Genomic DNA, 27,043 nt, shown 5'->3' on the forward strand with positions numbered 1-27,043 from the left:
GCATTTGATAAAGTCACTTTAGGATTCAGTGTATTAGTAGGGACCTCGCCATATGTTTAGGTTATAGGCCTAAATTCTGATGACAGAATCCCTTTAAATTTCGGTTGACTGTCCAGTAATCAGGACAGATTATGAGAAGAGCACAAGATGCAATTGCCCAGGGGGCATCACAGACTCCCAGCAACTAGACATATAAAAAGTTTTTGTGTGGACCTCTAACTGTACACTACAGGTTTTTTATGTAGCTTTTACTATATGCATATTACTCAAAACTCTGTCCTATTATTGCTGAACGAAAAGAAATCCAGAGCATTTTTGAGTGCCATAAGGAGAAAGAGAAATACCGGTAATTGCCTGCCAGATACTTCTGCTCTTTTTATTTTTTATTTTTTTTAGAGGCTGAACTATACATTTTTTATTTTTATTTTTTGCTTATATATGTTGTATATTTACTTCAGCTAAATATCTCACATAAGCTGGTGTGTCTTTTAGGATTCTTGAACAGCTTTGTGCTTTTTCTGTATGGGACTAATGAAGACTTGATGGCTAGAAAAGTACGAAGTCCAGTATTGACAGAGTGCATAAGCCATGACCCCAATGGAGCATGTCAGGGTAAGTTCCATACATACTGTTGTCCACTATACACCATGGCAAAAAAAATAAAAATTCGCACACACTGGGGGTCATTTGTTATAACTTCCTTTGCCACAAACTGGCGGAAAAAAGTCACAAGCCCGAGGTTTGTGACACTTTTTTAATTCCCTGAACCTTAAAGGGGTTATCAAAGAGTATAAAAACCCCCACCCTGAATATATTTACCTGGCTCCCCATTCAATGTGCCACTCCTGGTACCCGCACTGCCGCTGCAGCTTCACCCGTGATGCTAGGGAGGCTCGTCCCCGCCTGCCATTGGCTGCTATAATCTAAAACATTTAGCATAAGGTAAAAGGGGTTTTCTCAAGAGTGAGCATATAGATCTCAAGGCAGGTAGTCCCCTCACTCGGAACCTCCTATTTGCTAGATGGGAGTTGTGTTAATAAAGAGTGTCTCTGGTGGACCCAGTCTTTTTATAGATTGTATTTAGTATTACAGTGATAAAGATGTGTCAATATTAGTCTATCCTGAATGTTCATAACATATTTTCTTTTTACCCTAGAGTGTGAACCACCGTTTTATATGTTGGGAAACCTCTGCATATCCTATTGTCCTCCAAAATACTTTAAGGCTGTACAGAAGGCGAAGACAATAGAAAAAGAGCCCCAGGACTATAATACTGCTCGGATTTGTGCCCCATGCCACCCTTCCTGCTATACTTGCAGGGGTGATTCTGCTAATAATTGCACCACTTGTCCTTTGTTTTCTACCCATGATAACCAACAATGGTCCTGCTCACAACTTAGCTTTCCAAGAGCTTATTCTGGTAATGCTGTCATGGCCCCTGGAATTGCTTTAGTGGCAGTGATTGCTATATCAGTCACTATGATTACGTACTGCTTTATTCCCTCAACAGTCAAAATCTTCTGTTCATTTCAATGCCTAAAATAAAGCTGCATCTTATGTACAAAAATATTTGTGGCAATTATGGACTGAGTGTTTTAGTATAAAGGTATGTATTTGCTACGATCCATATATCCTTTTCACATACTGATCAGTAGCACTACATTTCGGCATGGTGAATTTGATGCAAATTTCAAGCCAAAAATCTGCAATATAGTGCAGTTGGGATTTATAAACTCCATTCACAAGAGCAGGAAAAAAAGCACAAAGTACTGTTGCCAAAGACATACAGATAGATTGTCTTCCTACAAAATGAACATAGTGTGTTAGGGAATTTAGATTGTGAGTCCTATTTGGGGACATACTGTGACATTTTAAACCTGCAGCATGCCCTATAGGTTGTTGATCTCACCCCTTAGCACCGCCATGTCTCAAAGTGCCTAAACTATTAAAATATAAAATGTACACATTTATCCCATACAGTGAAAGAGTAATGGAAAAAAATCTAAATGGCCAAATCATTGTTTTTTCGTTTCTTCACCTACCAAATTTTTTATTTTTTTTTATAAAACGTGATCAAACTACAGATCACCGCACAAAAAATTTGCAATTCGACATTAGCTATAAAAAGTATGGTGATGTAAAAAAAAAAAAAATATTTCAAAAGTTTTTAATTAAGTGTTAACGAGAAAATCTAAAAAAATGTGGCATCGCTCTAATCGTACTGACCTAAGGAATAAAGGTAACAGGTCGGTTTTACTGCACAGGGAACACTGTAAAAACGAACCCAATAAAACTGACTGAATTCCTTTTTTTTTTTTTTTTTTTTTTATTCCACTCCTTTTGGAATGGTTTCTATGTTCCCCCTACATCATATGCAATAAAAATAAATAAAATGGTACCATTTAGAAAGCACAACTTGTCCCTCAAAAAACACGCCCTAATACCGCTATGTGAATGTAAAATTAAAAAAGTTATGGTGGCAAAATGAAAATTTACCTAATCCTTAAGGGATTAATCAAGTTTTTATGTTTAACATATTGTTAAAGAATTTTTGATAGTAAGACTCCCTGTTATACTACATAAAATTGCTAACAGTAAGGTGAGCAATTTTAAGGTCAACCTGCAAAGGTCTGAACTCTTAAATGTCATCTTAGGCCTCTTTCACACTTGCGTTGTTGGGATCCGGCATGCACTTCCGTTGCCGGAGGTGCCTGCCGGATCCGGAAAAACGCAAGTGTACTGAAAGCATTTGAAGACGGAACAGTCTTCCAAATGCGTTCAGTGTTACTATGGCACCCAGGACGCTATTAAAGTCCTGGTTGCCATAGTAGGAGCGGGGGAGCGGTATACTTACAGTCCGTGCGGCTCCCGGGGCGCTCCAGAATGACGTCAGAGCACCCCATGCGCATGGATGACGTGATCCATGCGATCACGTGATCCATGCCCTTGGGGCGCCCTGACGTCACTCTGGAGCGCCCCGGGAGCCGCACGGACGGTAAGTACACTGCTCCCCGCTACACTTACCATGGCTGTCAGGACTTTAGCGTCCCGGCAGCCATGGTAACCACTCTGAAAAAGCTAAATGTCGGATGCGGCAATGCGCCGAAACGACGTTTAGCTTAAGGCCGGATCCGGATCAATGCCTTTCAATGGGCATTAATTCCGGATCCGGCCTTGCGGCAAGTGTTCCGGATTTTTGGCCGGAGCAAAAAGCGCAGCATGCTGCGGTATTTTCTCCGGCCAACAAACGTTCCGTTCCGGAACTGAAGACATCCTGATGCATCCTGAACGGATTACTCTCCATTCAGAATGCATTAGGATAATCCTGATCAGGATTCTTCCGGCATAGAGCCCCGACGACGGAACTCTATGCCGGAAGACAATAACGCAGGTGTGAAAGAGCCCTAACCCCAGTCAAAGGTTCATCACTTACAGTTTTTTTTTCCTTTTCACTTGCAATCTACCTCTACTAAATACCTTGGGTTTCATTTACTTGCTGATCTATATCAAGCCTTTTCCCTCAACTACCAGCCATTACTTTGGAGTCTGATTTTGGTAAGTGAAACCAGTTACATTTTACATTGCTTTGCAGGAATAATGTGCTAAAAATGGACTTGCCCAAGTTTCTGTATGCCCTCAAAACATCACCCTTATCTCTCCCTAAGGTCTCATTCAGACGACTGTATCTGTTTTTGCGGTCCGTGAAACACAGGTACCGAATGTGTGCGTTTGGCATTTTGTGGAACAGCCAGCCCTATGATAGAAATGCCTATTTTTGTTCGGAATTGCAAACAAGAATAGGACATGCTCTATCCTCCTCACCGCGCGTGCGCCGAATACTTTCACCAGAGCACAGGGCTGGCAGACGGAGGCGAGCGCTGCCTGGCCCTGTCAATCAGGACTTGGAGGGAGGCCACAAAGGTGGAAGAACGGAGCCTCTAGGAGCAGGAACAACGCCCCCCCCTGCTCCTAGAGGCTAATTAGCATATTATAAAAGTTAGATTTCTTGCTTAACGGGGGCATAGATAAAAGTAGGAATAGGCTAGTTAGGTTTAGCTGATATTAGCACATCGCTAATGTCAGCTAGCTTAACCACCTCCGGACCGCCTAACGCAGGATCGCGTTCCGGAGGTGGCAGCCCTGCGCAGAGTCACGCATATATGCGTCATCTTGCGATGGCCGAGATTTCCTGTGAACGCGCGCACACAGGCGCGCGTGCTCACAGGAAGGGAAGGTAAGAGAGTTGATCTCCAGCCTGCCAGCGGCGATCGTTCGCTGGCAGGCTGGAGATGTGTTTTTTTTAACCCCTAACAGGTATATTAGACGCTGTTTTGATAACAGCGTCTAATATACCTGCTACCTGGTCCTCTGGTGGTCCCCTTTGTTTGGATCGACCACCAGAGGACACAGGTAGCTCAGTAAAGTAGCACCAAGCACCACTACACTACACTACCCCCCCCCCCCCCCGTCACTTATTAACCCCTTATTAGCCCCTGATCACCCCATATAGACTCCCTGATCACCCCCCTGTCATTGATCAACCCCCTGTAAAGCTCCATTCAGACGTCCGCATGATTTTTACGGATCCACTGATAGATGGATCGGATCCGCAAAACGCATCCGGACGTCTGAATGAAGCCTTACAGGGGCGTGATCAATGACTGTGGTGATCACCCCATATAGACTCCCTGATCACCCCCCTGTCATTGATTACCCCCCTGTAAAGCTCCATTCAGATGTCCGCATGATTTTTACGGATGCACTGATAGATGGATCGGATCCGCAAAACGCATCCGGACGTCTGAATGAAGCCTTACAGGGGCATGATCAATGACTGTGGTGATCACCCCATATAGACTCCCTGATCACCCCCCTGTCATTGATTACCCCCCTGTAAAGCTCCATTCAGATGTCCGCATGATTTTTACGGATGCACTGATAGATGGATCGGATCCGCAAAACGCATCCGGATGTCTGAATGAAGCCTTACAGGGGCATGATCAATGACTGTGGTGATCACCCCATATAGACTCCCTGATCACCCCCCTGTAAAAGCTCCATTCAGATGTCCGCATGATTTTTACGGATGCACTGATAGATGGATCCGATCCGCAAAACGCATCCGGACGTCTGAATGAAGCCTTACAGGGGCATGATCAATGACTGTGGTGATCACCCCATATAGACTCCCTGATCACCCCCCTGTCATTGATTACACCCCTGTCATTGATCAACCCCCTGTAAAGCTCCATTCAGATGTCCGCATGATTTTTACGGATGCACTGATAGATGGATCCGATCCGCAAAACGCATCCGGACGTCTGAATGAAGCCTTACAGGGGCGTGATCAATGACTGTGGTTATCACCCCATATAGACTCCCTGATCACACCCCTGTCATTGATCACTCCCCCTGTCATTGATCACCCCCCTGTCATTGATCACCCTCTGTAAAGCTCCATTCAGACATTTTTTTGGCCCAAGTTAGCGGAATTTTTTTTTTTTTTTCTTACAAAGTCTCATATTCCACTAACTTGTGTCAAAAAATAAAATCTCACATGAACTCACCATACCCCTCACGGAAACCAAATGCGTAAAATTTTTTAGACATTTATATTCCAGACTTCTTCTCACGCTTTAGGGCCCCTAGAATGCCAGGGCAGTATAAATACCCCACATGTGACCCCATTTCGGAAAGAAGACACCCCCAGGTATTCCCTGAGGGGCATATTGAGTCCATGAAAGATTGAAATTTTTGTCCCAAGTTAGCGGAACGGGAGACTTTGTGAGAAAAAAATTAAAAATATCAATTTCCGCTAACTTGTGCCAAAAAAAAAAAATTTCTATGAACTCGCCATGCCCCTCATTGAATACCTTGGGGTGTCTTATTTCCAAAATGGGGTCACATGTGGGGTATTTATACTGCCCTGGCATTCTAGGGGCCCCAAAGTGTGAGAAGAAGTCTGGTATCCAAATGTCTAAAAATGCCCTCCTAAAAGGAATTTGGGCACCTTTGCGCATCTAGGCTGCAAAAAAGTGTCACACATCTGGTATCGCCGTACTCAGGAGAAGTTGGGGAATGTGTTTTGGGGTGTCATTTTACATATACCCATGCTGGGTGAGAGAAATATCTTGGTCAAATGCCAACTTTGTATAAAAAAAATGGGAAAAGTTGTCTTTTGCCAAGATATTTCTCTCACCCAGCAAGGGTATATGTAAAATGACACCCCAAAACACATTCCCCAACTACTCCTGAATACGGCGATACCACATGTGTGACACTTTTTTGCAGCCTAGGTGGGCAAAGGGGCCCATATTCCAAAGAGCACCTTTAGGATTTCACAGGTCATTTACCTACTTACCACACATTAGGGCCCCTGGAAAATGCCAGGGCAGTATAACTACCCCACAAGTGACCCCATTTTGTAAAGAAGACACCCCAAGGTATTCTGTGAGGGGCATGGCGAGTTCCTAGAATTTTTTACTTTTTGTCACAAGTTAGTGGAAAATGATGATTTTTTTTTTTTGATTTTTTTTTTCATACAAAGTCTCATATTCCACTAACTTGTGACAAAAAATAAAAACTTCCATGAACTCACTATGCCCATCAGCGAATACCTTGGGGTCTCTTCTTTCCAAAATGGGGTCACTTGTGGGGTAGTTATACTGCCCTGGCATTCTAGGGGCCCAAATGTGTGGTAAGGAGTTTGAAATCAAATTCTGTAAAAAATGACCTGTGAAATCCGAAAGGTGCTCTTTGGAATATGGGCCCCTTTGCCCACCTAGGCTGCAAAAAAGTGTCACACATCTGGTATTGCCGTACTCAGGAGAAGGTGGGGAATGTGTTTTAGGGTGTCATTTTACATATACCCATGCTGGGTGAGAGAAATATCTTGGCAAAAGACAACTTTTCCCATTTTTATATACAAAGTTGGCATTTGACCAAGATATTTATCTCACCCAGCATGGGTATATGTAAAAAGACACCCCAAAACACATTCCCCACCTTCTCCTGAGTACGGAGATACCAGATGTGTGACACTTTTTTGCAGCCTAGGTGGGCAAAGGGGCCCATATTCCAAAGAGCACCTTTCGGATTTCACAGGTCATTTTTTACAGAATTTGATTTCAAACTCCTTACCACACATTTGGGCCCCTAAAATGCCGGGGCAGTATAACTACCCCACAAGTGACCCCATTTTGGAAAGAAGAGACCCCAAGGTATTTCGTGATGGGCATAGTGAGTTCATAGAAGTTTTTATTTTTTGTCACAAGTTAGTGGAATATGAGACTTTGTAAGAAAAAAATAAAATAAAAAAAATCATCATTTTCCGCTAACTTGTGACAAAAAATAAAAAGTTCTATGAACTCACTATGCCCATCAGCGAATACCTTAGGGTGTGTACTTTCCGAAATGGGGTCATTTGTGGGGTGTTTGTACTGTCTGGCCATTGTAGAACCTCAGGAAACATGACAGGTGCTCAGAAAGTCAGAGCTGCTTCAAAAAGCGGAAATTCACATTTTTGTACCATAGTTTGTAAACGCTATAACTTTTACCCAAACCATTTTTTTTTTTACCCAAACATTTTTTTTTTTATCAAAGACATGTAGAACTATAAATTTAGAGCAAAATTTCTATATGGATCTCGTTTTTTTTTGCAAAATTTTACAACTGAAAGTGAAAAATGTCATTTTTTTGCAAAGAAATCGTTAAATTTCGATTAATAACAAAAAAAGTAAAAATGTCAGCAGCAATGAAATACCACCAAATGAAAGCTCTATTAGTGAGAAGAAAAGGAGGTAAAATTCATTTGGGTGGTAAGTTGCATGACCGAGCAATAAACGGTGAAAATAGTGTAGGTCAGAAGTGTAAAAAGTGGCCTGGTCTTTCAGGGTGTTTAAGCACTGGGGGCTGAAGTGGTTAATAGGGTTAAATATGGTGACAGAAACCCTTTTAAAAATATATATTTTTAATACAGAAATTGTGGCCTACTAAAAAGTATGTACAGTGTATGCACTGGTCTGGGTTTCTTTTACATGAATTACTGTATTAATGAGGCACTGCTGAGGTGTTACGGAAGCTCAGGTTGCTTTGATAGTGATCTTCAGCTTGTCTGCATTGTTGGGTCAGGTGTCTCATCTTCCTCTTTACAATACACCATAGATTCTATATGGGGTTTAGGTCAGGTGAGTTTGCTGGCCAATCGAGCACCAGTGATAGTTATTAAACCAGGTATTGGTTTGGCAGTGTGGGCAGGTGCCAAGTCCTGCTGGAAAATAAAATAAACATCTCCATAAAGCTTGTCAGCAGAGGGAAGCATGAAGTACTGGTATATGACTGCCCTGACTTTGGATATAACATGGTGAACACTAGAGATGGCCTTGCGGTTCGCCCAGCGGTCGTTTCACGGCGAACTATGCTTGTTCGCGATTCGCCGAACATGCGAACATATGGCGATATTCGCACGCGCCATATTTTTTTTGCATAGCGCCGAATTTTGACCCATGACATATCCATCAGGTGGGACAGGACAGCCAATTGAGACATTTAAGCACATGGACACACCCCTAACCCTATAACAGAACCCGATCTGGCAGCCATTTTACACAGTGTTTTGCCAGTGTAGAAGGGGTTGCATTTTGGAGCAGGGCCAGATAGGGACACCAAACGCTAGCTAATAGGACTTTTGTGGCCCTATTAGCTACCAAACGCTAGTTAATACTGCCACAAAAGTCCTTTTAAGGACTGGTATAGGTGTGATATAGAGGGGTGTGATATACTTATAATATACTTTCTAACACAGAAATTATATTATAGTGTATTTGTATTGTGCAGCAGTTGTGTGCGGTTCTGCTGCGATACCTCAGCTAGATAGAGGGACAAACGCTATTGGAGTAAATAATTGCAACGGGTGTGATATACCTGTTGCCCCCCAAAAAACTGATTGAGGGGTGCTATATACCTGTTTCTGCCAAATACTGATTGAGGGGTGCCATATACCTTCTTCCACAAAATACTGATTGAGGGGTGCTATTGCTATATACCTTTTTCCACCAAATACTGATTGAGGGCTGTGATACACCTGTTTTCACCAAATACTGATTGAGGGCTGCGATATACCTTCTTCCACAAATACTGCTCTTCTCTACGGACTTAGGCAGAGAGTCATTTAGAAAATGACAAGCAGAGGAAGAGGCAGACCGTTCTGCAGGGATGGTAGGGGTCGGGCAGGTGCACCAGGCCGGAGACTAAGTGGGAAGTTGGAGAAGGCGCGTGCGATAACTTCAAAGGGCGCACCAGAGTTGGTTTAGTGGCTCACTCAGCCTTCCGCTTCTGCACCCTCCTCATCCTCTGTATCTGCACCCTCCTCATCCTCTGTATCTGCACCCTCCTCATCCTCTGTATCTGCACCCTCCTCATCCTCTGTATCTGCACCCTCCTCATCCTCTGTATCTGCACCCTCCTCATCCTCTGTATCTGCACCCTCCTCATCCTCTGTATCTGCACCCTCCTCATCCTCTGTATCTGCACCCTCCTCATCCTCTGTATCTGCACCCTCCTCATCCTCTGTATCTGCACCCTCCTCATCCTCTGTATCTGCACCCTCCTCATCCTCTGTATCTGCACCCTCCTCATCCTCTGTATCTGCACCCTCCTCATCCTCTGCTGTGTGCACCCCCAAAGACACCACCACCATAGTCCCTCCACTCAAGTCAGAGGAATTATTTTCCCATCCATTCCCAGACCTTACCGATGCGCAGCTATTCTTGGCATCGGATGAGGAAGAGGAGGTAGCAACGGCCGCCACCCAGCGGTCTGACGACAGTACCCAGATCAGTCCAAGGTGGGTGGTCCCCGCTGTTGCTGCCTACTTCGAGATCTCTAATGTCAGTGGTGGTGAAGGTGACTATGATGACGTGTCGATGGACGTCACCCAACAAGAGAGGAAGAGGAGGGAGTTCAGAGGGAGAGACAGAGCAGCAGATAGGGAGGAGAAGCAGGCAGAACTCGCAGTGCACAGGAGGCAAAAAGCAGACTGCAAATGTATCTGAAGCGAGCCATCCACCATGCACGGTCACATCTTGCGCTCCCAGGACGCCGGCACATGGCTCCGCAGTGTGGGCTTTTTTATTAACGTGTCAGCTACTGATAATAGTGTTGCCATCTGCAGCCTGTGCTGTCAACACAGTCGCGGTAAGCCCAAAACTCACCTAGGGACGACCGCCTTAAGAAGGCACCTGACCTCCCATCAACGAGCCCAGTGGGATCAACACAGTCAGAACCAACAAAGCCACACTCCCGGCGCTCCGCGTCCTGCCTCTTATCCTCTCTCCTTCCATTTGTCCTCCACCGTGCGGTCGTCACGTTCATCTGGCACAAGGTAGGCCTAAATGTTTGAGTGTAAACAAATGATGACGTTGGATAATCCTCTTGCCCAACAGCTGACTGCTGGCTTGTCGGAACTGCCAGCCCGCCAACTACTGCCATATAAATTGGTGGACTCGGAGGCCTTTAGAAAATTTGTGGCCATTGGCACACCGCAATGGAAGGTCCCCGGAAGCTAATATTTCTCCCAGAAGGGCATCCCTGAACTATATGGCCACGTTCAGTGGCAAGTTAATATATCTCTGGCACACAGTGTCGGTGCCAAGATACATCTGACCACAGACAAGTGGGCTAGCAAACATGGGCAGGGAAGGTACATAACTTTTACTGCCCTCTGGGTGAACCTTCTGACGGCCATCAAGCATGTAACCCGTGGCACCGTTGTGGATTTGGTGTTACCGCCACAGATTGCATGGCCTTCCTCTTCTTCTCCTCCTCCTACTCCATCCTCCTTTTGCACTGCTACCGCCTCTTCCGATGCACCCCCAAGCTCTCCAGAACCTATTCGATGGGCCAGGTGAGACGTTGCCATGCTGTGCTGCGGCTGTTGTGCCTGGACGCCAAGAGCCACACTGGTCCTGCACTGCTTTCAGCTCTGTGGTCACAGGCCGATCAGTGGCTAACCCCGCTTAATTTGACAGTTGGTAAAGTGGTGTGCGACAACGGTACCAATTTGCTGAGCGCACTGAAACAGGGCAAAATGACACACGTGCCGTGCATGGCACACGTCCTGAACTTAGTCATGCAGCGATTCGTTGCCAAATACCCCGGGGTCCAGGACGTCTTGCGGCAGGCCAGGAAAATTTCTGGCCATTTTAGAAGATCTTACACTGCCGTGGCTGGCCTTGCTGACATTCAGCACCGACACCACTTGCCTGTCAGACGTCTGATTTGTGACCGCCCAACGCCCTTGAACTCCCCCTTGTATATGCTTGATAGGCTGCTCCAGCAGAAACGTGCAGTTAACGACTACCTGTACGAACTCTGCGGTAGGACAGGTTCTGGGGAGCTTGGTTTTTTTCACCGCGCCAGTGGCTGCTCATGCACGACGCATGCAGACTTCTGCGGCCATTTGATGAGATTACCAAACTGGACAGTTGCAGCCATCAGTGACATTGTACCTTATGCCTTCTTTCTGGAGCGTGTATTGCATCGTGTCATTGATCAAGCCGTGGAGGAGCAGGAGCTGGAAGATGAGGAAGTCACAATGCTGAATGAATTCCCAGGGGGGGCTACTCCGTCTGAGACAAGTCAGCAGGAGTCTGAAGAGGAGTCAGGAGTATGGTGGCTGGGGGGAGGAGGAGCAAGAAGAGCAGGCTTTAAACTTTCCGGGGATGCCTGGTGTCCGTGGCCGGGGGGAGGAGACCGAGGACGACATTCTCCTGGGCGATGAGCAGGAGCCAGGGCGCTCCACCACTTCCAATTTAGTGAAAATGGGGGTCTTCATGCTCCAGTGTTTGAAGATGGACTCCCGTATAAAAAGCATAAATGTCAAGGACCTGTACTGGGTGGCAACGTACTTAGACCCCCCAGTACAAACACAAAATGGCGGACATGTTACCAGCATCACAAAGGGCTGTCAGAATGCAGCATTTGCAGGCCTTGCTGCATTCTGCTGTTTTGGGGACTGGCAGAGGAATTTCCACCTACAGCGAAACAGGTGCGGGTACCAATTCTACCGCGCCTGCAAAAAGAAGGCAGTTTGAAGATGTGTTGGTCACTTCGGATATGAGATCATTCTTGCAGCCAACCCATCGACAGCCATCCTCCGGATCCAGCCTCAGGGAACGCCAAGACCGACAGGTGTCCGACTACATCGGGTTAACAACCAATGTGGACGCTCTGAGAAGCAAGGAACCCCTGGACTACTGGGTGTGCAGGCTTGACCTGTGGCCAGAGCTGGCACAATTTGTCATGGAACTCTTGGCTTGCCCCTCGTCGAGTGTCCTGTCCGAAAGGATGTTCAGTGCAGCAGGAGGGATCGTGACCCATAAGCGCACTCGCCTAGTTCACGACGATTTTTTTAAATGAATGAGGCATTGATCTTTGAGGAATTCAACACCTGTGATGACCACGTGTACAGCCCACACATATCCGCCACCACCCAGAACAAAGAATGGTCCTGTCTTATGTATATACAGCAGCATAAAAGGCCTTTTATGTCAGGTGAATCCCTAATTTTTGGGGCCTGTACTGTCCGACAGTTACATATTTATCCTATGACCGCCTAATGCACCTCCAGCCACAGAATCCAAAGTTCTGTGCTGTCAGGTGAATGCCTATTGCCTAATTTTTGGGGCCTGTACTGGCCGACCGTTAAATTTGATATCTCTAGCCACATAATCACACCCCTGTCTCACTCCTCTGCCTCTCATTATGGTGGCATATGAACCGTATTCACCATAAGGAACTTCTAATGTCACAGGGTCATGTGACTGTGCCTCCCACCCCTTACTGTGTCCCCTTATATCCTGCATTGTGCCCTTTTACCACACTCTGTGCAGTGCCCCTAGTCATTCCCTGTACTGTGCCCTCTTATACCCTTTTATCCGATCACTGTACAGAGGTGTTATCCGGTCAATGTATGGCAGTGGTATCCAATAACTTGATGGCCATAACTGTATCCCCTTCCCTGCCCACGCCATCCTTTTTTAGACCTGGCATGAGCGGGAAAAATATGCAGATTGCGGTGCTAAGGACCTTTGCGCCACAATCTGTGTCAGGCGTATTTCTAACATAGACTTATTTCTATATAATAAATGACCACCTAATTGTATTATTCTTCGGGGGTAGGGCTAATATCTTTATATTATATAGATTCTAATGTATTATACTGTGCCCTGTATTTCCCAGTAGAAAATGATCATTGGGAAACACAGTCCTCATCCCTGACCACCAGGACCAGGTAGTGCTCTGTCAGTACATGGTGGCCTCCCCTCTCCGCCATGCTGCTCCGCTGTGTACTGGTGCTTATTCTGACACTAGGGCTGGGTTCACATCCCATTTTTGCCATCCATTTAATGTATACCGAAAATGTATGCGTTAACAGATGCCTCAGACTGATGCCATACTGTGGTGTCCGTTCACCATACAGTTCGTATGCATGAGTGCTGCGCATTTGTATACATCAAACCGATAGGAAATAAAAAATTCCTAGGCTCCAGCAGGGCACATTTTTGAGAGTTTCCCTTTAAGACGCATAAAAATGGCCCCTGATTAAAATGCATATTTTTTGTGGGAATTTTTACAAATGATCCCCATCTGGTATATCACTGTCCATGTTGTGGGACTTTTTGTGTACTTCTAGTAAGTGTTTGCTGATAAGAGCAAAACATCAGGTTCGGATCCTCTTTAAAGAGAGACTCTTAACTTCAATTCCAAATGAAGGTGACAACTACAACACTACAGTTCAAATGAACGTTGATAGTATGATTTTTATTAAATATAACAAGTACATAGAGATGTATTGACCTTATTTTGGCAAGTTACGTAAATATAAAGAGTAGAAAACTTACATCACCAACTGAGTTAACATCATCTGACAGCAACAGATCAGCTGGGAAGTTCCTTTTGGCGAAAAAGCAGCCAGAGTCATGATCGGCAAAACATTTCTATGCGGAGGTTCCATCCATAGATGAACTTCAATGGCTTGCTGAAAAGGTTCAGCTTTATATACTGTTTTAACCAAAGAGCTTCACCCCCTAATGGAATGTAGCTATATCATGCAGTCTACAAGGGTCACTGTGTATATGTTTATTTCTTATTATTCTGGACCTTGGAGTGTCCAATTCCCGATCAACAATAAAATCTGAATTCCAAGATAACCTTGACAGACAATGCTCTCTTGCACACATATTTCCAAACAAGTCCTTGCTCATTTACAGGTCATCAAACAATTGGGACAATACCTGGTACACATATTTCAGACATATTTAATTATTTCTTCAGTCGAACAGATAACATGGACAAAGTCTTCCACAAACATTTCAGACAAGTTTATTTTGTTCATTCAGACAAAAATGGACAAGGTCTCACACAAACTTGTCAAACAGGTCTTCAATTTATACATATGCCAGAATAATTTTATCAGCCACAATGAAGTCCAAGTTGTCAGAGACTCCATCTTCATACTTAAAGGGGTTGTCTGGGTTCAGAGCTGAACCCGGACATATCCCCATCTTCACCCTTCCAGCCCCCCTGACCTAAGCATCAGAGCATTTCATGCTCCGATGACAGTGCAGGGCAAGGGCTTTTTGGTTTACAATGGCACACTGCTTGGCATCACCAGCTCTGATGGGCGGGCTTTAGCGCTGCCTAAACCATTTTACAGGTTTGGGCAGCGCTAAAGCCTGTCCATTAGTGCCGGTGCCTTCACCGGGCTCATCCGCCTAGCAGTCCCTAGGGAGAACCCAGTACATCACCAGATCTCCAGAAAATACTTTTGCCCTGGGCTGTAAAGAAGAGCATCAGAGCATAAAATGATCCTTCTATGTGCTCTTTAAGTGTCTGAACGGTGCAGGTCTGCTGCTAAGACCCCACAGATCACAACAATATTGGTCCTTTGTCTTTGGCTAAGCAGCATTCACTGCCATTTTCTGCCATGTCGGCAGCAAGCACGGACCTAGGCACAGTTGGGAAATGATAAGTATGAATTTGGTTATTTTATTTTTTGTTTTTTGCAAGACACGTATTTTTTTTAGCTTCTAATGTTCCATATAAGGTATGACATAACTAAAAATTATTTGTGGGGTAATTGAAAAAAACTTAATAGTATTTTGTTTTTACTGTGTTCACAGTGAGGTAAAAGTGACATGTTAACTTTATTCTGCTGCTCAATACACCTACGGCAATACCAAGTTTATATAGTTTTTGTCAGAGTCAGATTGGAAACTTAAAGTGGTCCTACCTGATAAGCTTCCCAGACGGTCACATAACAATCCAGAAAAGCTGGCTCATCTAATATGGTGCCCATTGTGGCATAAATGATCTAGATCTGCTTGGTGACCACCATGGAGACCCCAGGGGTGCACTCCGACAACACAGGGAGAAACCTCCGTCCAGACCAGGGGTGTACAAATGAGCACTCTCCTTACTGTCAGCATGGATTCATCAACACAGTTGCCAACCAAACTTCTAGGAACCAAATGCTGCATGCAAAATGAGTGGCTCTACAAAGTCAAGACCAATGAATAAAATCCAGGAGTGGTGGTATAGTGTCCTGTGACCAAGCAGAGGTTGTGGCTCATATGTAGACTCTCTGTTCTTATTACATATGTATATAACAAATCTAATATGTGTACGGATCTGGAACAGCACTTGTGTTGCCACATAGTGTACCGGTTTATGGGTCATCAGTGACACACAGGCCCAGAGTGCTGAACTACTGAATAGTTTGTGTGGGTGTCCAGCTTTATGATGTCATAACTTCACTGGTCCTTTTTATGTTGTCCCTGCCAAAAGTTGAAAAGGGGGGCATTGTTTACTCGGAGGGGGCGTGACATATGACTTTAGACTTTTAATATAAAAGCTAGAAAATAGAATGCTTTTTTGGCACAAATCTATGTGCACTAATAGGCATAGATTTCACTATCTGATAATCCAAAATGTGCTAATTTTTGTGGCCATTTGCCTTTTAAATGTGCAAATCAGTCCAACTGTCCTTTTTGAGTTGCGTATAAAACAACAATTTTTAAATAAACAGGCCTATGGTGGGAATTTATGATAAGGGTTAAACAGTATTTGAAGTCAGAAGCAAGTCTCACGTTACTTGTGGCTAGAAGAAGGCCTCAGCGGAACCCATACATTTTACTGCATTACGGAGCGCATATTATAAACAAAGTTTTGAAACGATTGGGTTCAGATCGAGCAGTCTGAACCTGATTTGCTCAGCACTAATAATGGGGTCCGGTGGAGATCCATACGCATTCTGACAGACAAGTGGAGAACCGACCGGACAAAAACCACTGCATGCTGCATGTATGCCGGAACAACCATGTCGGAGTTTCACACTGGAGGTGTGAAAGTAGCCTTACACTTTTATCCTGAAGTTTTTGTACTTTCTGCTGGACTGACTTCAAAATGTCACAGAGCCCTATATTGCAACTTTTTAAACAGAGTGTGATAAATTCCCCTTATGTATTTAAGATCATCAAGGGTAGGTTCATGTTTGAATTAAACGGATCCGGCAGGCTGTTCCAGTACACAATAGCCTGCCAGAGTTCACAGATAGTGCTGTTAATTGCCAGAGCCCATTGACTATAATGGCATCCGGTTGGACAAAAAAAAAGCAATGTTTTTTATCCAGCTGAAAATTGGCACTTATATTCAATGGGGTCCAGCGGTGAACAACAGTATCCGACTAGACTGAATCTGGAAGCTTTAGCAGGCTGGTCTTTGCCCAACAGCCTGCCAGATCAAGTAACTGCAAGTGTGAATTTACGCTAAGGAGAACTGGTCAGGTTCCTTATGCTACTCTCTCAAACATAGAACCTTCGCAATCTTTCCATTATACCTTATCATGATGGAGCACCAAGTAGCAAAAGTGTATGCAGATCTTCCCTATTGATTTTAATGGTTACTCTGCATGTGCATTCATACTTAAATCTTTGGATCTCTAGTTGGTTAATAGGATAATTTCAATTGTACTGTTTTCCAAAAAGCTGAAGTGGAATAAATCCCCATTATTTACATTTTTTAAAACATTTATTGTGTTATTAAAAAATGACACCCCCAAAAATCAAAATGTACCTTACTAACAGTAAGTTTAAAAATAACAGCTGCTGATGCCTTTTCTCTATTTGTATTAATTTCTGTAGCAACCATGTATCTTGCGATATACCTTTTGACTTTACTTCAGCACTAAAACGCTACAATCCTAGATATTGTGGTTTCCTATTTACATTATGTGATTTGCTGGTCTGGTGCTATCATATTTGAACAGGTTGCTATTCTGCCTTTTGTAAACACCACTGCTATGGTGGAAAGCATCTGCAGTACACTCCCACCTGCCTCCTATACTGTAAGTGATAAGGCTTCTGCAACTGAATACTTGGAGGATAAGGTAGCCATTAATCAGTTATGGTTATCCCCAATTTTTTGTCAAATGGCCATTTTTTCACTGTCATTTTTTTTTTTTTTAACCTAGTACCTCTTGCTGTTGTCCCTCTTAAGAAGATTTCCCAATCGGCCCCTCAGTTTTGGCTCATTGCCTCCCATTCGGTTCTGGCACTTAATATGCAAATGACTAGTAAAGGTATTGGCATCCTCTTCTCCCTAGCTGTGATGTTGTCCTACCGCTGCGAACGAGGGAGAAGACGTGCTGTTCTTGTGAGATTTGACCAGAGGAGAAGTTGCGTCAGCCAGAAGAGAAGTGGAACTGAAGATCCAGTGCTTAGATCTTCAGTTCCTCTTCTCTTCTGTTTGACACGTCATGTCCTCTGGTCAAAATGGCATTGGGTGGGAATTATTTGATTTGGTAAATCTCAAAAGAACAGCAAGTCTTCTTTGTGGCTTTGAAGCGGTCTGCAGCAATTGGACAGTATCACAGCCATCGAGAAGAGTATACCCACTGAGGGGAGCAGAGGTCTCCTCCTTCCGGTACCTTTACTTTTCATTTGTACATAGGTGGCAGAATAGAGTGGGGGGCAATGTGCTGAAACAGAGGGGCCTATTGAAACTGGCACGGCATCTGAGGGGTTGATCATAGTGGTCTCCAATCGCAGACACTGCCCTCTTAGCTCCTGAGCCATGTTTAAAGCCTCAGTATCCCAATGTCCCCAAGGGGTTAAGGGCCTGAGCTATAGTAAAGATAGACTTGCATATAGACCCTAGTGGAAGCTGGTGATGTTGAGGCCAGCACCCTGAGAAATACTGAAAGATGATAGATTGCTCAGAGACCTGGAGATACTCTTTTTTGGTGGATCTCATCATAGGAGAGGGAGCTGAAGCCACACAAGGACACTGGAAAAGCAGCTCAAGGTCTTAACTTGGTCTTCAACTTCCCAAGATCTCAAGTATCTATAGGAAATATATAAACAAGAAACAGAACTGGATTGCACATCCTCAATACTATGCTTTTATCTAACTGCTTCTCAGCATAATAAACATCGCTTCTCAGCGTAATTTATCGTATACCTACCCCTATGCTGCATGCTAGACATGAGGCATTAGTATACAATTTGATCAAAAAGCATAGGCCCACTCATTGCGACAAGGTTGCCTCTTTGAATGGGACCCTAATCTAAATTTGGCGCAGCACTGCACGGCGACCGCCGACACCGTAGCACCACCCCAGCAGGCTGCAGGACCCAGCAGTCAAACAGCGCCCCCGCTGTATGACAAAGCCACCCTGGCACTGGGTCCCATTTAAAGAGGCAACCTTGTCGTGGTGAGTGGGCCTATGCTTTTTGATCAAATTGTATACTAATGCCTCATGTCTAGCATGCAGCATAGGGGTAGGTATACGATAAATTACGCTGAGAAGCGATGTTTATTATGCTGAGAAGCAGTTAGATAAAAGCATAGTGTTGAGGATGTGCGATCCAGTTCTGTTTCTTGTATTTATACATGCATTGTAGAGTCTATGCTCTTTTCCCTTCTGGCATCAGCACTCCTCCCCATTTGGCCCAGGTGCTTTTAATTAGCAGGAGACTGCATAAGGCCTCTTTCACACGGGCGTTGCGGGAAAAGGTGCGGGTGCGTTGCAGGAACATACGTGATTTATCCGCGCGAGTGCAAAACATTGTAATGCGTTTTGCACGCGCGTGAGAAAAATCGGCATGTTTGGTACCCAAACCCGAACTTCTTCACAGAAGTTCAGGCTTGGGATCGGTGTTCTGTAGATTGTATTATTTTCCCTTATAACATGGTTATAAGGGAAAATAATAGCATTCTGAATACAGAATGCATAGTACAATAGCGCTGGAGGGGTTAAAAAATAAAAATGTAACTCACCTTAATCCACTTGATCGCGCAGCTTCTCTTCTGTCTTCTTCTTTGCTGTGTGCAGGAAAAGGACCTGTGGTGACGTCACTCCGGTCATCACATGATCTTTTACCATGGTGATGGATCATGTGATGACTGGAGTGACGTCACCACAGGTCCTTTTCCTGCACACAGCTAAGATGAAGACAGAAGAGATGCCGGGCTGCGCGATCAAGTGGATTAAGGTGAGCTAAATTATATATATATTTTTTTTTTAACCCCTCCAGCGCTATTGTACTATGCATTCTGTATTCAGAATGCTATTATTTTCCCTTATAACCATGTTATAAGGGAAAATAATAATGATCGGGTCTCCATCCCGATAGTCTCCTAGCAACCGTGCGTGAAAATCGCACCGCATCCGCACTTGCTTGTGGATGCTTGCAATTTTCACGCAGCCCCATTCACTTCTATGGGGCCCGCGTTGCGTGGAAAACGCACAATATAGAGCATGCTGCGATTTTCACGCAACGCACAAGTGATGCGTGAAAATCACTGTTCGTGTGCACAGCCCCATAGAAATGAATGGGTCAGGATTCAGTGCGGGTGCAATGCGTTCACATCATGCATTGCACCCGCGCGGAATACTCGCCAGTGTGAAAGGGGCCTAAGGGTATATATTCCTACCTCTCAGTTGGAGTTCCTGAGAGTATGTGATAGGGTGAGTTCCATACCTGTTCACATGGTGAGAGTATGTGATGGGGTCGGTTCCACAGCTGTTCACATAGTGAAGTACTGCGCAGCGGCCATTGTTGCTTTGGTGCCGTCCTGGTGGGTTGGTGGGGCCCAGTGCCATGGTGGCTTTGTCATACAGCGGGGGAGCTGTTTGACTGCTGGGTCCCGCAGCGGTGTCAGCAGTCGCCGTGCAGTGCTGCGCCAAATCTAGATTAGGGTCCCATTCAAAGAGGCAACCTTGTCGCAGTGAGTGGGCCTATGCTTTTTGATCAAATTGTATACTAATGCCTCATGTCTAGCATGCAGCATAGGGGTAGGTATACGATAAATCACGCTGAGAAGCGTTGTTCATTATGCTGAGAAGCAGTTAGATAAAAGCATAGTGTTGAAGATGTGCGATCCAGTTCTGTTTCTTGTATTTATACATCTATAGGAAATGCTGGAAAAACAAGTCCTATCCATGGAGATCCCACTTTGCAACTTACAGGCTTAAAAGGGTTATCCACCTTCAATGGCTTCTCGGACAGACCTCCCTCATGTCGCCCCATCTATGGAGGAAAGCATACTTAACCTTGGTCCCCGCTGGTAAAATTCCTGTTTAATGGGGGCCACATGGCTGCTGCAGCAGTGTTATGATCCCATCATGTGACACATCAAGGATATGTCACCACCGTGGTCAGTCATGGTATGCACCAGCTACACGACTCCCATCATACAGGATGTTTATCAGTGATCAGTGGGGGCCAGAGCGCAGCAGGGGGGTATGGGGACTGAAGGAGATGGAACCCAGCGGCATGGAGCAGGTACTCTCCATAGGTCTAGCAATATGGGGGGTCTGGCTGAGAGGCCCCCAAAGGTGGACAATCTCTTTAAAGGATCTGCTGTTAACATCTTGGTAGCAGACACCACAGGACAATTCTATAGGTCTTGTGAAGTCAATTTTTGGAGGGGACAGAGCTACACAATATTAAGCAGGGGATTTTAAAGTTATTGATGATCAGTGATGTACAATGTGGATGATTCATAATGTAACAGCTTTATTTTAAACCACTTAGACGCTTGTTTGAATAAGGCTGTTTAGCTGAAATGTGTCACATCTACCTGTATTCTGCTTATGGCAATAAAGTGAAGATTTCTTAGCATCAAAAAGTTAGTGCTGATCCACTTCTTCCACTTGGCTGTATGGGCCTGCAACCCAGGATACGAGCACCAACTTCTTCCAGAGCGCCAACTGGTTATTTCTAGGAACTATTAAGACTTACATCAAGCATTACAAGATTAATGGATTTTATTGAATAAAACATAGAAAATATATACAATAAAAAACAGGCGTTCTTATGATGCAACAAATCCATCACCATTAAATTGATGTGAAATGACCAGCCGTACATCCTCCTGACAGGTAAAGGAAAAAGCAATTAGGAGAAAAGGCAGTACACTATGGACCTATACACAGAGACTATTTGGACACATGTACAAGCAGAGTAGAGAACTTAATGGTCAATGGCCCACATTTACTAATTCTATAACTGAATAAGCTTAGACAGTTATCTAATCAGCTTTATCACAGGGGCTCAGGCTGGGTGATAAACTGGGTGCAGAGAAAGACGCTTTTCTCTGACTCTATAGAAACTATTGGTTGGCTTACTTTGAGAAAGATTTTTAAGCCACGATTTTGGAGGCAAATTATGCATCTTAGGCCCTCTGCTTTTACTACAAAGCCTTGCCCCCTTGTTGAACATGTCAGAAAAAAGTACAAACTGTAGATGCACCAAATTAGACAGATTTCTGGTGCATTAGTAAATCTGGGTCAATGTATGTAGAGAAAGTAAAATGGAGGGTTGAGTTTCATCTAGGTTGCTCACCATATGAGTCATCTTCTCTAGAACTGGAAGCAAGGTAAGAAGTTCTTCATCGGTCTGATTTCCTGACCAACGTCGTACTGGAATTCTATTTGTAAGCTTACAAAAAAAAGACATAGTAGGGCCTTTGTATATCAATAGTTTAACAAAGGAGTGACTTACTTACATGGAAGGGGAGAGTATAAGCCACCGTGTCCAGTGCAACAGTTTTGGCCAGATCCCTTTGAAGTACATTCAAGTCCTTCACATAATGACCTGATACACAAAGACAATGTTCCTGGTAGAGGCGATGCCTGTAGAGGAGTCAGATAAATGTTTTTAAAAGTGCAATTTAAAGGGAGTCAGTCACCTAGATGTTACATCTGTAATCAATGCCAATGTACTGTAGAGCACTTATACAGGGAGTGCAGAATTATTAGGGAAATGAGTATTTTGACCACATCATCCTCTTTATGCATGTTGTCTTACTCCAAGCTGTATAGGCTCGAAAGCCTACTACCAATTAAGCATATTAGGTGATGTGCATCTCTGTAATGAGAAGGGGTGTGGTCTAATGACAACACCCTATTTTAGGTGTGCATAATTATTAGGCAACTTCCTTTCCTTTGGCAAAATGGGTCAAAAGAAGGACTTGACAGGCTCAGAAAAGTCAAAAATAGCGAGATATCTTGCAGAGGGATGCAGCACTCTTAAAATTGGAAAGCTTCTGAAGCGTGATCATCGAACAATCAAGCGTTTCATTCAAAATAGTCAACAGGGTCGCAAGAAGCGTGTGGAAAAACCAAGGCGCAAAATAACTGCCCATGAACTGAGAATAGTCAAGCGTGCAGCTGCCAAGATGCCACTTGCCACCAGTTTGGCCATATTTCAGAGCTGCAACATCACTGGAGTGCCCAAAAGCACAAGGTGTGCAATACTCAGAGACATGGCCAAGGTAAGAAAGGCTGAAAGACGACCACCACTGAACAAGACACACAAGCTGAAACGTCAAGACTGGGCCAAGAAATATCTCAAGACTGATTTTTCTAAGGTTTTATGGACTGATGAAATGAGAGCGAGTCTTGATGGGCCAGATGGATGGGCCCGTGGCTGGATTGGTAAAGGGCAGAGAGCTCCAGTCCGACTCAGACGCCAGCAAGGTGGAGGTGGAGTACTGGTTTGGGCTGGTATCATCAAAGATGAGCTTGTGGGGCCTTTTCGGGTTGAGGATGGAGTCAAGCTCAACTCCCAGTCCTACTGCCAGTTTCTGGAAGACACCTTCTTCAAGCAGTGGTACAGGAAGAAGTCTGCATCCTTCACGAAAAACATGATTTTCATGCAGAACAATGCTCCATCACACGCGTCCAAGTACTCCACAGCGTGGCTGGCAAGAAAGGGTATAAAAGGAGAAAATCTAATGACATGGCCTCCTTGTTCACCTGATCTGAACCCCATTGAGAACCTGTGGTCCATCATCAAATGTGAGATTTACAAGGAGGGAAAACAGTACACCTCTCTGAACAGTGTCTGAGAGGCTGTGGTTGCTGCTGCACGCAATGTTGATGGTGAACAGATCAAAACACTGACAGAATCCATGGATGGCAGGCTTTTGAGTGTCCTTGCAAAGAAAGGTGGCTATATTGGTCACTGATTTGTTTTTGTTTTGTTTTTGAATGTCAGAAATGTATATTTGTGAATGTTGAGATGTTATATTGGTTTCACTGGTAAAAATAAATAATTGAAATGGGTATATATTTGTTTTTTGTTAAGTTGCCTAATAATTATGCACAGTAATAGTCACCTGCACACACAGATATCCCCCTAAAATAGCTAAAACTAAAAACTACTTCCAAAAATATTCAGCTTTGATATTAATGAGTTTTTTGGGTTCATTGAGAACATGGTTGTTGTTCAATAATAAAATTAATCCTCAAAAATACAACTTGCCTAATAATTCTGCACTCCCTGTATGTACATCGTTAAAACCATACCTTTTATTGCCTGATCACAGTTTTTAATCCTCAGAAAAGCATTTGATGTATATACAAATAAGGCACCAAGTGCCCATGTGGATGTTTTCTTTCTTAAAAAAATCCCAAGCCCGCCTCTGCCATTCATCCCATTTACTTCCTTGTGTGCTCTAATGTACTTTCCCTCTCCTGGCAGTCTCTGATCTCCTGCATCCAAATATCAAGCAGGCGCAGGCTACCACTTAGCATACACACTGCAATTAGGGTTGCCACCCGGCCGGTATCTCACCAGCAAGTGTGGTATTTTAGTGGCTGTGTCGGTGCAAGTAATTTTTTTCTACCGGCAATAATTGCCAGTATTTTCCTGTACAGACAGTTACTAATGAGCGCTTCTATTGTGGAGTGCTCATTAGTGAAGCCTTTACCCCCCCTCCCCCACTTATGTTAATAAAAAAATAAATAAATAAAAAAGAACTCCCTCCTCCATTTGCTCATGCTGCAGGGAACGCTCCCTACTGTCTGGAGGACAGGACCTGTGCTCCAGCGTGATGACATTTCGTAGGTCCTGTCCTGAGCTTCCAGTCAGCAGCGGGTGTTCACTATGGCGCGACCAAATGGAGGAGGCGAGTTCTTATATATTTTTTTTGCAGAAGCAGAGAAAGGGGCAATATTCTTACTGCGGGGAACTGACCAAACACTGTGTGAATAAGGTCTTATTTTGTATGGCATCAGTGACTGTGAGGCAACACCAGATGCAGGTGAAGATCTTTCCCTTATACCTTTTGTCTGTGTAGGCTCCAATCCTGGTTTTGGCTCACAATTACAGATTGAAATCACTGATCAAACATTGATACTAAAACATTGCCAGGCCGCGTTGGCTTTTTGCTGAGGCTAATAGTCAATATAGATATCATTAGTGTAATAATATTACAGGTTATAGCTACCAGAGATGGGTCGTTGATCCAGGAAGTTAGGGCCCATGCACACGACCGTGTGCTGGCCGGGCCAGTGCTGCAGACCGCAAATTACAGTCCACAATGCACGGGCACCAACCGTGGGGCAGCCGAAAGCGGATCGCAGACCCATTCACTTAAATGGGGTCCGTGATCTGCATCTGACAGTCCGCACCGCAAAAAAAAGTAGTGCATGCACTACTTACTTTTTTGCGGTGCGGAGGCACGGCCAGAAACACCACGGAAGCACTCCATAGCGCTTCTGTGGGGTTCCGATCCGTGCTTCCACACCGCATCGCCGGGTTTGCGGTGAACACGGCCGGTGCCCCGTGTTTTGCAGACCCGCCGTATGCATGGGCCCTTATTCTGATTGCCTGATTGGAGTCGGCAAGGAATTGTTTTCCCCTAAATTAAGGAAAATTGGCTTCTACTTCATGGAGTTTTTGCCTTTCTCTGGATCAACTTGCAGGATAACAGCCTGAACTGGATGGACAGATGTCTTTTTTCAGCCTTAAAAACTATTTTACTGTGTTACTATGTAGTGCAACTGGATAGGGGTGTTGTCTTGTGAAACAACACCTTAAGGAAACCATATGCATTAATTATTGGAACATGCTAAAAATATAATAATATATAGTACATATTAGACCATTTACATGAGATACAACTTAAAACACCTTATTAGCTTTTTCTGGGGATCCAGGATATCCAAAATTTTTCCGGCATATTCTCTCTTTGCTGTGGTAAAGACAAATATCTGCATGAAATAACAAGAACACTTTATCAGGACATATTCTGATACAAACTATATACTAGTACACTCTTTTTCATTAAGGCTGGGTTCACACTTGAGCGTTTTACAGCGCGTTCAAACGCGCTGTAAAACGCTCAACACATGAAAACCAATGCTTCCCTATGGCCCTGGTTCTCACTTGAGCGTTTTACAGCGCGTTTGAACGCGCTGAAAAACGCCCTACGCTCAAACAAGTTCTTGAGCTTCTTTGGGGCGTTTTGACGCGCTTTTGTGGCCATAGGACACTGCAGTCAATCACACAAACGCGCGTCAAACGCGCGTTTACTATTGCAAAAAACGCACATAAAAACGCGCGACAAAAACGCGCGTTAAACGCGCATATAAAATGCGCTCAAGTGTGAACCCAGCCTAAAGGAGTTTTCCAAGCTCCTGATATTAACGAGTTATTCTAAGTGTCAGGAAGCTTTTAAAGGGTCGCCCAGATTTTAACATCAAGATTTTAACTCTGCTACTTTTCGCCACAGGGTTAGACTAAATCTTCCCCCTTTAGCTATCCGACATCAACATCTAAGGGATATTAGCTGCCACCACATGTCATATTAAGCGGACAAGACGCCTTAAAACTAGGTAACTCACAATTAGTGATGGACGAACATCGGCCGGGATGGTTCACGAACGCGCGATCGCGGCATGCCCCATTGACTTTAATGGCAGGCGAGCCTGAAAAACCTTCAGGTCATATTTGCAGCCACCAAATACTTACTAGAAATGCACAAATAGTCCCACAACATGGACAGTGACATATCAGTGGGGGATCATTGGCAAAAATTCCCACAAAAAATATGTATTTTAATCAGGGGCCATTTTTATGTGTCTTAAATGGAAACTCTCAAAAATGTGCCCTGCTGGAGCCTAATTTTTATTTATTTTAGGCCACGGGAGTACAGGCCGCAAAAATTAGGCATTTACCTGACAGAAAAGAACTTGTGATTATGTAGCTGGGGGTACATTAGGCGGTCACTGGCTAAAAATTTTACTGTAGGCCAGTACAGGCCCCAAAAATTAGGCATTCACCTGACAGAAAAGGCCTTTTATGCTGCTGTATATACATAAGACAAGGACCATTCTGTGTTCTGGGTGTGTGGGCTGGCATGAGGAAATTCAATTACACGTGGTCGTCACAGGTGAATTCTTCCGAGATCCATGCCTCCTTCATTTTTAGAAATGTGAGGTAGTCCACAATGTCGTGAGCTATCGGTCATGATCCCCCCGCTGCGCTGAATGTCCTTTCGGACAGGACACTCGACGAGGGGCAAGCCAAGAGTTCCATGGCAAATTGTGCCAGCTCTGGCCACAGGTCAAGCCTGCACACCCAGTAGTCCAGAAGTTCCTCGCTTCTCAGAGCGTCCACATCGGACGTTAACCCGATGTAGTCGGACTCCTGTCAGTCTAGGTGTTCCCTGAGGCTAGATCCGGAGGGCG

General features: G+C 44.4%; 2 protein-coding genes across 2 annotated transcripts in view; one reads left to right on the forward strand and one right to left on the reverse strand.

Annotated features, from left to right (window-relative positions):
• Positions 1-20,613, forward strand: part of PCSK4 (proprotein convertase subtilisin/kexin type 4) — a 68,226-nt gene extending 47,613 nt beyond the window's left edge. Inside the window, exons 16-18 of the mRNA XM_040419807.1 lie at positions 493-612; positions 1,157-1,420; positions 20,477-20,613. Coding sequence (XP_040275741.1) covers positions 493-612; positions 1,157-1,420; positions 20,477-20,613 — 521 coding nt within the window. The remainder of the gene's footprint in view (positions 1-492; positions 613-1,156; positions 1,421-20,476) is intronic.
• Positions 20,614-21,378: 765 nt separating this feature from the next.
• LOC120990918 (CTD small phosphatase-like protein 2) overlaps positions 21,379-27,043 on the reverse strand; it is a 48,935-nt gene continuing 43,270 nt past the window's right edge. Inside the window, exons 7-10 of the mRNA XM_040419808.1 lie at positions 25,485-25,564; positions 22,072-22,198; positions 21,909-22,004; positions 21,379-21,438 (exon numbers count right to left, since the gene is read on the reverse strand). Coding sequence (XP_040275742.1) covers positions 21,379-21,438; positions 21,909-22,004; positions 22,072-22,198; positions 25,485-25,564 — 363 coding nt within the window. The remainder of the gene's footprint in view (positions 21,439-21,908; positions 22,005-22,071; positions 22,199-25,484; positions 25,565-27,043) is intronic.

The sequence above is a fragment of the Bufo bufo genome, chromosome 2 (genome assembly GCF_905171765.1).
Source record: "Bufo bufo chromosome 2, aBufBuf1.1, whole genome shotgun sequence".
Classification (NCBI taxonomy): domain Eukaryota; kingdom Metazoa; phylum Chordata; class Amphibia; order Anura; family Bufonidae; genus Bufo; species Bufo bufo.